General features: G+C 37.3%; 2 protein-coding genes across 4 annotated transcripts in view; both read right to left on the bottom strand.

Annotated features, from left to right (window-relative positions):
* Positions 1-2,396: 2,396 nt before the first annotated feature.
* LOC124159661 (dual specificity protein phosphatase 1B) lies at positions 2,397-3,122 on the bottom strand. The gene has a single exon (XM_046535569.1). It carries the CDS (start codon positions 3,120-3,122, stop codon positions 2,397-2,399), a length of 726 nt encoding a protein of 241 aa, XP_046391525.1.
* Positions 3,001-12,733, bottom strand: part of LOC124158677 (tRNA pseudouridine synthase-like 1) — a 42,542-nt gene continuing 32,809 nt past the window's right edge. The window contains exons 5-9 of one of the 3 annotated variants that reach the window (XM_046533902.1): positions 12,059-12,302; positions 7,112-7,218; positions 6,534-6,657; positions 5,889-6,002; positions 3,001-3,144 (exon numbers count right to left, since the gene is read on the bottom strand). In XM_046533902.1, coding sequence (XP_046389858.1) covers positions 5,982-6,002; positions 6,534-6,657; positions 7,112-7,218; positions 12,059-12,302 — 496 coding nt within the window. In that variant the 3' untranslated portion in view covers positions 3,001-3,144; positions 5,889-5,981. Of the gene's footprint in view, positions 3,145-5,888; positions 6,003-6,533; positions 6,658-7,111; positions 7,219-12,058; positions 12,303-12,733 lie in introns of those variants that run through there. The other 2 variants (XM_046533903.1, XM_046533904.1) reach the window with 2 other exon arrangements.

The raw sequence follows: 12,733 nt of genomic DNA, 5'->3' as shown, positions 1-12,733 counted from the left end.
CGTGAAGCATATGGAGGCATCCATTAATTACATGAGGTGACTTTGATAATATTTTGACCCGCCCTCCACCCTTGGAGACATATTGTGAGATTTGGCTTGATACTATCCTCCCCCTACCCCCAAACTCAAGTGTGATTTTTCAATAAGCATTTATATTATGTACATATGTCAATCTGTGTTTCATTATGTGTGTTTTATTTATAAAACCTAGTTTGCTTAATTGTTTTAACTTAAGACTAGCTAAGTACATATTCAATCTCATTGTTAATGTGCAGCTCGAACTTTATCAATAGCCTATACTTTGTTACGTTCCATAACTTAAGGCATTTTTTCCTGGGAGCACTTGTCCTGTATGTGTTTTATTTTCATGTACACATCAAAATAATAATCATGATAAATCATTTTGAATGAGTAAATACACTGACTTAGCCATTGAGTAATGAAATATTTATGGGCATAAACACTGCAGGTTAGGACCTGTGTGTGCATCGCTGCCACCTGGCTCATATGCTGCTGTTCTTCGAGTAACAGATTTTGCTGGGCGGCAGTTGCTGAACAAACAAGGGGATACTGGGTGGCATTCATATAAATGCAATAAATAATATGTATTGTGTTGGATATAGCCGTATTTTAGCATAAAAACATGTTTTACTTGAAATTTATAATTTTAATTTGCCTTAATTAAAATGGGATTTCAAGTCTCCAAAACAGGTTTTTTTTCGGTTGGCTAGGCAACAATCATCAGGGAAGAGAATGTCTTAATCTAACCGATGACAGCGTAAGAGTGGGGAGGGTGCGCCACATGTAGTGTTGGTGTGATGACGTTATGGCCTAGTGTCCCAATGAATTGCTGAACGCAGGGTGGGGAAGATGTTTGAGATTTGGTGAGACCACCCTCCCCCCCCCCCTCCCCCCCCGAGTCGAAAATTCCACTATTTTCGTGATTATGCAATAACTGCTGATTTGTGTTTTGCATAGTTGTTTGTTTGTGTGAAAGAGCTTAATGTTAATTATCCCTTGTTCGTTATTCATTATTTTGTTCAGTGTAGATGCAGGAGTAAACTTTTTTAAGCTAATTGTGGTTGTTAGTGTTTTTTCAAATTGAGATCAGTGGAAGTGATGTGAAGTCCTGGTTCTTGTATGTTCTTCACGACAGCAGGTTGCGCGAATCTTCCATTTGTTCGCATGCAGTGTATTTTAATTACTTTAAAACCTAGTTTCATCACAATTTTAGTTTCTTGTGGTTAAAATCATGTGATATTTCCCAAGAACCCTCCTCTCTCATGTGAGATTGGGCTTCTCTCCTTAATTTCCCTATGTAATAATGACCTACTTGCATTGCAACTTTTTAATCCATTAACGGGCACCACCCAGCACACTTGAGAAAAAAATATTAGTAACGTAATTACATGTAAAGTATATCTATATGCTAACTTTTAGTAGCCATAAACATCAAGAAACCACATTTAGAATACATGTATGAATGCCTACCATACATACTTGTGCATCAAGTATTTTGAAACTGCTATAATTTCCCATTATGAAAGAAATGGAAAAATGATTATTACGGTTAATCAAATTTCATGAAAAAAAAATACTTTTCAACAGCATTTGACATTCTTCTCCAAGGGAAAAATGTTGGACCAACCAAGATATTGATATTAAAAGAATTAATTAGGCAAAAAAAAGGTTACTGCTGCAGCTGCTTGTGGACTAACTGAATACAAAAACAAGTATGTCTTATGTGCTACTGCAAGCTACATTAAATACTGGAATTTGTACCAGCTAATGCAAGAAAAAAGGTAATGCCAATTGTCTATTACCAGCATGATTTATATATCAAAATTGACCTTTGTTAGTCCCCTACCTTAAGCAGATTATATTAACCCCCACAAGCATTTTACTAATGTGCTTTAGCGAGGGCTCTACTTCATTTTTATCTTTACAAAATGACTGCAATAGATTACAATTTAAAGTAAATAATTAAGAGAGAAAATTAACAAAAACTTTTTAATTTTGGTTTATTGTAAAAAACAATGATGTATAAAAACTTATACATATCTTCAAAATCATCTTCCTACTACCTACAAAGCAAATATTAAAGGTTTCCAGGAACTGAGCAGAGCACCAAGAAATATAACAAGAAACCTTAACTAAGAGGTGATTTTCAGATACCTACTCAAAATGCACATGAATAGAAGAAAATGTACAAACGAATTGAAGTTTATTTTTCAATCTTTTTTTCCTCAAGGCAAAATCTAATATGTACTTATTGCATTGGAAATTTACACTCACTGAAAAATTAAACTTCAAAGTGATGCCTTCATAAAATGGTAATTCATTCAATAAGCATATAGCATAAGGGAAAAACATGAATGCCGTACAGCACAAATTCTTCATTCCTGAGAATTTTCTTTCATTAGTCCACACTCATACTGCCTAAGTTGGTCAAAAAAACCAGCATTAGGCTTAATACAGGGTCGTCTTGCTCTTACAAGTTCTACTGCCTCAAAAAGACACAAAGGTTTATCACTATTCCCGTTATATGAAACAAATGCCCACGGTTTTCTATGGTGGGACCTACGCAGAATGTATGCTAAAACAACTGATGGAGACCGTGAAACTCCAGCATTACAGTGTACAAAGATCCTACCGCTTTCAGACAGAGCAGAATCGATTACATGAATGCACTCTGGTAAAATTTGAGAGAGAGATGCTTCAGGTAAATCTAAAAATGGGACGAACACAAAACTTATATTAGTCTGGGGATCCACAACACTGCTCATCCCTGACGCATCACTGGCACTATCAAAAAAAATTTCTGGCACATCAAGTGGTTTTACTCCAAGGCTTAAGACATGCGTAATGCCACTAGCTTGAAGTAATTCTTTATTTCCAGTGGGGTCCTGAGATCCTAAGTACAAGCCAGGGATGATTTCAGCCAACTGTAGATCTGGTTTATAGTCAATTACATATCCTGGACTACTATTTGACTTAGATACTTTGGTAACTGAACCTGATTCAGTATCTTCCAGAAAGCTTTCGCCCAAAGTATTTGTAATTAGTGTCTGGCAGTGACGTAGATCCTTCCTTTTTGATGCTATTTCTCTCAGAAAACTCATGTTGACACTTTCCTCACTGCCACTGAAATATAATTAAAACATGAGAAAATAAAGATCTAATGAATAAGTACAAAATGTTGATTACATCTTCAAACAAATTTTTTGCTAAATGAATACAAAGCTAATTGAAAATATCATCATCCATTATAATTACTCATGCTAATAGGCCAGCTTCTGCAATCAGATAACTTTTTATCTACCAAAATGTGTAAGGGTACATAAAAAAATCTAATGAACATGGAATTACATACAAATTTGAAAAAGAAAAACTAACCATCAATTAAGGTAAACTGGATTTCCCTGATTATAAGTTACCAAGAACAAAAAGTACTGTCATACATCAATAGGATAATGCCTTAAACAAAAACTTAATAAAGACTTTGATTCACATGAAAGTAAATGGATGTAATGAATTTACTGGTAGGCTCGAACATATGTAAAATTAAATTTTCCTGAAATTGTCAATAAGTATAGGTGCATAGGATGCAACATGGGGCAACTGATGTGATCAAGAAAGGAAACTAAGCCATATTTTTTTCAGATTAATCTTAACTACTGATAGGTCGGATAATATATTTTTGTATTGGCTCAATTCACAATTCCATAAATAGGGTAGTTTCCTTCATCAAAGAAAATGGAAGGCATTGATTGCGATTGTTACTCACCATTATTATATACATAAAATACAAATTATTTGGTTTTAGAAATCCCAGTTTAGACCAATGTTGATGGTCAATTTTAACCTCATTTGAAAAAGGTCAGATTGGTGCCCATGCGATGCCACTCCACGTGACGTCACAGGGACCTAGATGCTATACGAGTAGTCGGGAGTTTTACATCATCTGAGATTACCAATGCATGCATGAGGCACAGAGCTCAGGGAAAAATGTCTTAATAATCACCTATAAAAACTGCCTGTGGTTGGAAAGTTTCCTTCGTTTGATAGGGTATTAATAATCCCTATTTAAGCCAAGTGCTACCTGCTAGCTGGGTACTCTGCTACCTGCTAGCAGCCTGCATCATAGCCTCGCACCAAGGTGGCCTCACATGGTGGCAGGCAGAATCAGAATGACGTCACACTGGCTTTTCCAAGCATTCATACTTAGTTGTCGCGTTTTCGCATGCTTGAAAATTTTCACTTTTCATTTAATCGCAAAAAATAGATATGTATTGTCATTTAAAAATCTAAAAGCGTGAAACACGTACTCCAGGAGTAATAATATTTCGATTTAGGGAATAAAAAATTGATAGGTAACCACCCTATTCAATAAGAATCAATTGAACCGACTTAATTTTTTCCCCTCTTCAGCTCAGTAAGATTCTTTATGAATGTTGGTTTGGTTAGGCAAGGTTAGAGCTCACCACATGCTACCACAGGCAGTGGTGCAGCGAGGGGGGTCGCTGATGTCAAGTTTCGCTTCATTAAATCGCTCATGGGGAAGAGCTTAATGGGAGGATGTCCTTATCACTAGAGTGTTAACAAATACAAACCATGCAAGAGAAATGAATGCCCCAAAGTGAGGAGCAGCTGAGATGTGATCTGCTTGCCAAGAGAACATCATGAATTCATGCCAAAGGGTTAAGGCCAAAGATTTTTTTGCCTTTCATTGCACTAGAAGTAGGAGATGCATTGAAAAATAAAACTTCTTATTCTTCTGACTATAATGCAATTGTCTGAAAATTGCTGAAAAACCCAATTTTATATAGGCTGCATGAATTTTTTTAACACCAACCAAATAAACCTTGACAAGTTTGCTGCAGCACTGAATCTCCCTTCCCATGTTCAGACTGCTGTGGGACCCACCAGTGGGCCACGAGTATGCCTCATTCTGCGTACACAAGAACCTAAGTCTGACCCACCACTGGGTCACACTTAGGTTCATATTCTAGCCCCTGCTACGAGTTGGCACAGCACTTAAGGGGCCTTCCACCAATGCAAGCAGATAAAAAGAAAATGGAGGAATATAAGACAGCCACCATTTGGACCCAGTGCTGCCGGGGGCTATGATGGAGGCCCTTTATTTTGATGCCCTCAAAAATCCCACAATCCCATTCACAGTCCCACTGCTGAGACTCTTCACTGCTAATTTCTGGGCTTCCACAACCTGGGAATTAGATTGAGGTCAGTGTAAGATGGACTGCCACCAGGTGTACTTGGTTCTCAGCCCTCACGGTTGTAACCTCTAGGGGTCTGCCCAGAGCCTCTATCCGTTGCCACCCAGGGGGTGCCTATCACCCTTTTTTAGAACTTAAGTCGTCAAAATCTATCCAGAAGTGATGTGAGTGGGATGGAGTAACACACAGAAGTACATTTCAAGCAAAATTGTGCAACAACAGGTTTTCTTTTGTAAGATTGTAATTGGTGGGCTAAGTTGCAGACGGTCGGCCCTTTTTCCTGGGAATCATCCAGACTGGCAAGAGTGTGACCCTCAGGTGAATCACACTTGACTTCTGCTTGCAACACATTCGTTACCATGTATAGTATAGACATACCAAGTTATATATCTCAAACTTCTCATTCTGCTAAAAGGCAACAGCTGCAAAATGAAGAAAAACAGTGAATTTGCCTTTGTGAGGGAAAGAAGCTAGGTGTGACCTACTGGTGGATCATGCCACAGTCAGTGTGTTAAGTGCATAATTGGCTCTGCTATCAAAAATAATATGTATTTCCATTAGAATAGGTACAAGTTCTCAGAAAGGTATTTTCTTATATCACCAATGATAAAAGAAAGAATTCTTGAAGCCAGAATATACAATTATTGATACCTATGACAGATGGTCCTCCCTTTAGTCTGTGTTAGGAATGAGGCAACTTTTCACACCTGCAGAAGGCATTAAAATGTTCACTTGAAATGTCTCCTAGGCTCCAGAAGTTGCTCCCTGAAATACAGTTCAGACAGTGTAAATCAGTAATATGAGATGCACCTTTTTTCCATAATAATTGCTTAAAAAAATCACCCAAGTCTTATACGTGAAGGTTCAAACTCCATCGGTAAATATTCAAAACTGACTCCATTATATTTACTGATGTATATTCATTATTCAATTGAAGAATGTTGTATTCGTTATTGCTATTATTAAGCTCAATGCTATTAAGTGATGTTATTTATCGTTTATTTTTTGTATTATACATACAATACTATTATTTTGCTTGCTTCTATGATACTGATGCACTATACATTAAATACATCGCCTCCCTTTGCTATGAACAATCGTGTAAGATCCAAAGAGAACTAACTGAAGTTGTCATGGTGCTGTGCCTTTGCACACACTTTTTTCTGGTTCGTTACATACTGAAATGAGGGTGCATCTTATATGCCGTCAAATATGGTAATATCTTTCACTCATAAAATTTTTAACAGTATTTGGAACTAAATTAACCAGTCATTTAAATAACAGAGGTTAACTCACAATTTCACTATTGCCCTCCATGTCAAGGTTTATATTATCTGCAGACTGAGAAGAAAAAATTAAATCCTTAGGATCATATTCAACCTTGAGTAGATATAACCCATATGGTGGGGCAGTACAGGCTCTGTGAGGAAAGATAAGAATAATGAACAAAGTTGAAGATTAAAACAAATATGTATGAACAGAGTGATTTAAATCACATATTCAATAGTCTTTATTAGGTTCATAACCAGTGGCACCGACTCCATGGGGCCTGAGAGGGCCCGAGCCCCCTCCAAAATTTGTTATGAGTGTGAGGAAAAAACGTTTCAGGCTTGTCGATTTTCCCTGGAGTGTCCAGATATCAAGATTCGAGTTATCAGGGTTCTAATGTTGATCATATGACTCTTCTAAAATGCTTAAAAAACTTAAAACTCACTACTTATAAAATTTTCCGGGGCAAGATCCCTGGTTTGGGCCCCCCAATAGTTTTTGTATGTCGGCACCCCTGTTCATAACCTTATATATACAGATTTAGTAGCAGTAATTGGAGAAATGATTAAGTAAACATTGAGGAGACTTTTGTTCTTGTTACTAACTTTGGATTCCATCCATAATTGCTGGGGTCTTCAATCATATTTTTTACTTCAGTGACTTCAATTTTATTTTGGGCAACAGCAATAAGCACTGCAACCATTCGTCGTACCTATAAAAAAGAATTATATATTAATGATGTAATTTAGTTGCAATTATGAAATAGATAATGGAGACAACATACGAAACATATTGTACAACCTTGAAAGCTACATTATATTTTTCTTTTTTTTAGTCTTATTTTCAACAAAATATCTAAAAATATATTGTCAAGGTAGCAAATTATAGGAGGCAAAGATAAAAAGCCTTAACAGAAACTTATACCACATTCTCACTTGATGACATAAAAGGCATTTTAAATAAACATTATGATAAAACAAAATACGTAAATTATGATAGGAAACTCATGAAAAACAAAAAAATACACAATATTCAAGTTTCAAAGGAGTAACAACCATAGCCAGGGGTAGGGCAATGGGTTCTGTAGGCCCCCCAACCCCAAATTTTTTTCCCTTGAGGCAACTACCCACAAATCAAGAGATCACGAACTCCTGTGAAAAGATCTCACATAACCTCACCAAAAATGACCACATAATCATCATGGCCGGCACGAATGATGTGTACCTCAATAAGGGTAAAGTTGTTGTTCACACCATGAGTAATCTGATGTCAAAGCTTTCAAATACCAACGTAATAATTGCCAACATTCCTCATCGGCGATGAGTCATCGCCATGACCTTCCTGCTACCTCATGTATCAATGTTGAGACTAAAAAGGTAAATGAGGATCTGCTAAAACTTAGTACCAACTTCGATCATGTAACAATGATTGATACAAATAGCCTTGACCATTCATTCTACACTCGTCATGGTCTTCATTTGAACAGTAAAGGGAAAAATCATCTGTGCTCAGAAATAATTAAGTGTGTTTTGTGACTAGGGAATCCCAACTTGGCGATCACTAGAAGTGCTCCTCTTGAACCAACAGCTGGTAAGGAACTCATTAATCTTGCTGTCCTGAATGTACAATGTCTCCGAAATAAAATAACTAAATTAGAACTATTTCTCAACTCAGTAAATTGTGATATTCTGTGTATCAGTGAGCATTGGCTTCATGTTGATGAAGGTAGCCTTTATCAGGTGGACGGTTTCAATCTTGCCTCAATTTTCTGTCGCTCTCATCATATACATGGTGGTGTGTGCATATTTTTATCAAAGAACCTTCAATTTAAAGTAATCGATACTACTAGGTACTGCATTGAACTGCACTTCGAAATCACAGCTGTTATTCTGTGTGTATACAATCTCATTGTTCTCTCCCTATATCGGTCACCTAATGGCGACCCTGAAAAGTTTCTTGAACAGCTTGAAAAGGTACTATGTCATTTAATGCAGTTTAATGCTAACATTGTAATTGGTGCTGATTTAAACATTGATATGAGATATTCCTCTAAGAGTAGCAGGCAACTGTCTAATCTCCTGAGATCTTTCAACCTCTATTGTGTAAACAGTGAACCCACGAGGAACAATTCATGTATTGATAATGTGATAACCACTCTTAATGTTCATGCATATAACCTTACTGTCATCGATCCTCTTGTTGCAGACCATATGGCCATACTCTTTCAGTTGATTGCAATTAACAATAGTCCACCTAGGGAATCCAGCACTAGGTACATAAGTCCAATCACCATTCACGGCCTTGAAGTCTTTAAAGGCCTGCTTGGTGGTGTGGATTGGACTAGCTTACTCTCACTCAACGACAGTCATTCAAATTTCTCTTTGTTCTTTGAAACCTTAATCTCCCTTTTTAATCAATCCTTTCCCAGAAAAGCTGTCCCAGTCCGAAAATTCTTTAAATCACGTGGCCACTCAAACAATCCCGAGGTCCAAATACGCAGGGAAAGTGTACTACATGCCTATCATGAGTACAAGCGACTACCCACTGAGGATTTGAAACAAGTGTATAAAAGATTGAATAAGGAGTATCATTTCGCAGCAATAAAAGCGAAACAAAATGCGAACATGGATTTCATTAATAGTGCCTCTAATAAATTCAAAGCTGCCTGGAATGTGATCAATAGGGAAAAAGGCACTTCTATAAACAGATCTCCTATTACAATTGATCCCGATACCTTCAACAATCACTTTGTCAATACCGTGGACACCACATTATCAAAAATCACAAATAACAGGTGTGATGCCTTAGCACTACTCAATAAACACCTGATATCCCCTCCTAAATTTCAGTGGCAATGGATTAGTACGAGGGATATTTTCAATGTAGTAAAAAAATTTAAAAACTCCACCAGTCGTGACATCAATGGGCTTTCCAATGATCTGATTAAGTCCATAATACATATTATAGCTCATCCTCTATCTATTATAATTAATGCCTGTTTTTCCACTGGATACTTCCCAGACTCCTTAAAATATTCTAAGGTCATACCTGTCTTCAAAAAAGGAGACACTACTCTTCCCAACAGCTATAGGCCCATCACCATTATATCAGTGATCGCTAAAATAATAGAAACTATTGCCTATACACAAATTCTAGTACACTTTGAGAAACACAATCTCTTCACCCCTTCCCAGTTTGGATTTCGCCCGGGGAAATCCACTGAATTGGCAGTTGAGTCAGTGGTAAAAAATTTATCAAGGGCATTTGAAGACAAGCAATGTGTCTCACTCACACTTTGTGATTTAACCTCTGCCTTTGACTGCGTCAATCATGCTACCCTCCTGCAAAAACTCCAATACTACGGCTTTCATAACAGTGAGCTGAAATTCATGACCTCTTACCTCACTGATCGAAAGCAGATGGTACAAGTAAATTGTAACCAATCCGATTTTCTTCCAGTGAAACATGGAGTTCCTCAGGGGTCCGTCCTTGGTCCTCTCTTGTTCCTTATTCTAATCAATGACCTACCTTACAATCTTTCTATGGACTGCATGATATATGCAGATGACACCACTCTGGTGCAGAAATGCAATACTCCTAGCCAAGTCAGACTTCTTACAAAAAAGGCAATAGAAGAATCTCAACTCTGGTTTACAGCCAATAATCTCTTTCTGAACAATGGTAAGACACAACATCTTACATGCTGTCTTAAAAGTACTGAGCTAAACAATGATCTTGTCAGGCTTCTAGGCTTCAATATTGACGCTAAATTGACATGGAATTCACATGTTTTCCTAGTCAGCAAAAAACTCTCTAGGGTTTTGTACTTATTGAGGAAACTTAAAACCTGTATCAATGTAAAGTACATGAGAGTAGCCTATTTTGCTTTTTTTCATAGTATTCTTGCCTATGGTGTTCGACTCTGGGGACATGCAAAAGAAACCAAAGAAATTCTAAAACTGCAAAAAAAAGCAGTGAGGATTCTGAGTGGTGCTGGGCCCCGTGACCACTGCAGGCCAATTTTTAAAAACTTTCATATCCTCACCATCTACAGCCTCTTTGTGTTTCGCAGCATTATGCACATTAAAGATAACTTAGATACCTACCCCATTCGATCCACCATCCACTCTCATGACACTAGGGCTAAAAATAGCCTAAATACTAATTACTGTAGGCTGTTTAAGACCAACAACCAGTCTGACAATTTGGGAGTAAAATTATTTAATAAATTACCCAGCAAAGCCAGATCAGTGAGCATCACTAGACTGAAAAATGTGCTGGAAAAGTGGCTGTGCAATTATCCACTGTACTCAATTCATGAGTATTTTGAGCTGGACTTTTCTTCTCTTTTATTTTAAATGTAAATTTAATTATGTGTTTCTAATGTTTTAATCCAATGTACATGTTTTGTATGTTTCGTTGTATTGAATGTTTTCATAAATGTGTTGTATATAGCATCCGCGAGGGCCAATCCTCGCCGTGGATGAATAAAGACATTCTAGATGTTTCAGGATTGATAAATACATATGCTGAAGAGAACACTAGCCCATCATCTGATACTCATTTTCTCAATACAGAGACATTTCATAATTTCTGCCACTAAAGACCCTGACCAGACAGAGAGTTTGAGGGTTCTAGGTGAACCCTTCAAAGGATACAACGCACCAGGGCCGGGAACCAAGCCCGTGGCTTATACGCCCCGACACCCGGGGAGGGGAAGGACGGGAAGGAAAAAGGATAGAGGCGCCGCCGCGATGGGAGCCCGCCGACGCCTCTGGGAAGGGATTGGAAGGGAGGGGACGAGGGAAAAACTCCCCAACGCTATAGAAGCGAAGGAGGCCCTACTATTAGCGAAACCCAGCATATGCAATCAATGTTCTAGCGATCCTAGTGGATTTTCCTATGAGGAAGAAAAATCAAAAATCTTCCCATATTTTATACCCAGTAACATTTTTCTGGCATAATGAGAATATTTCACTTCTACAGCAGTATAATTTGGCCTACGAGCACTTAGGGGAATGTGGCAATACAATGGTTACCAACCATGTTACCTTTCCAGAGTAAGTTAAAGAAAAAATTGAAGACAGGCTTCCAGGGAACACATGCAATGTACAGTAAATCTTAGAAGATAGAAACCTGAATGAAAAAATGGCATGGGAATTGACAGAATAAACAGGCAACAAAAATTTCAAATTAACATAGATATATTTTTTCCTTGATTTTTATAACTTTTCTTCCTTTTTTCCTTTTTGCAATTTTAACTTTTTTTGCCTATAATGAGCCATGAATTAAATATGCACCACTACACAAATGAAATATACAGCTGCCTTATTAAAATGCATGGTTTTCCGATGAGTGTGAATTGACAACAAATACAGGCAATCTGTATACCTCCCAAGCAAAACTTAAAGCATGTTTCAGGCTATGTGCTTCCCTGGTGCACAAATTATGGTTGGTAGGGGGAGTTAATTCTTAAAAATAATATGTATGCAGACCTCAATAAAAATAAGAAATTTCATGTTTTAACAATATTTCAGGTTCATTCTACTTACTTGTCGATAATTAAATGATTTAGCATTCACTACTACGTCCCAGAAATCGTACATATGATTTGTTGGATCATAAATCGAGTTAATAAGTGGTTGACCAGGAGAGATGGTCAGACTGTTGATTCGCCTCACAGTGGAGTACCCCTCAGGTAACTTATTTCCTCGTCCGGTAAATGTGAGAAAATCCTTGAGACCAACAAAATATGATGCTGCCTCCTTTACTTTATCAATGTCAAAGTTAGGATCCCTGTAGGCGAAAACGTGGAAATACTTAGGATTAAATTGGCAAAAGGCGTAAAAACAATAAGCAGAACAAATAGTACAACAATAATGCTGTGACTGATGGCCAGTAAGTAAGAAGATATATAGCTCTCGCATCGATCACCATTTAATACTATAGAATTTATTAGAAAGATCAACAATACAACAATATGTACTTATCTCCATGTAAATATAGATATGTAAGCATCCACAACATAAACATTTATCACATTAAATAATTATCATGCTGACGTTTGGTTTCTTATCCAGAGGACCCTAGTGCGAATCCTGTCATAGTGTTTTTTTTTCAATGAAAAACTGATTCCCAACTGGGTGCTGTGTGGAGGGCACATAGCATGAACAGCACTCTATATAATGGATGCACTGTAAAACCCTTTTCCCCTTTCGTACCGTTAT

This window comes from Ischnura elegans, chromosome 5 (genome assembly GCF_921293095.1).
Source record: "Ischnura elegans chromosome 5, ioIscEleg1.1, whole genome shotgun sequence".
Lineage (NCBI taxonomy): Eukaryota > Metazoa > Arthropoda > Insecta > Odonata > Coenagrionidae > Ischnura > Ischnura elegans.
The sequence above is the reverse complement of the archived record's forward strand: the minus strand, read 5'-3'. Positions and strand labels throughout refer to the sequence as shown.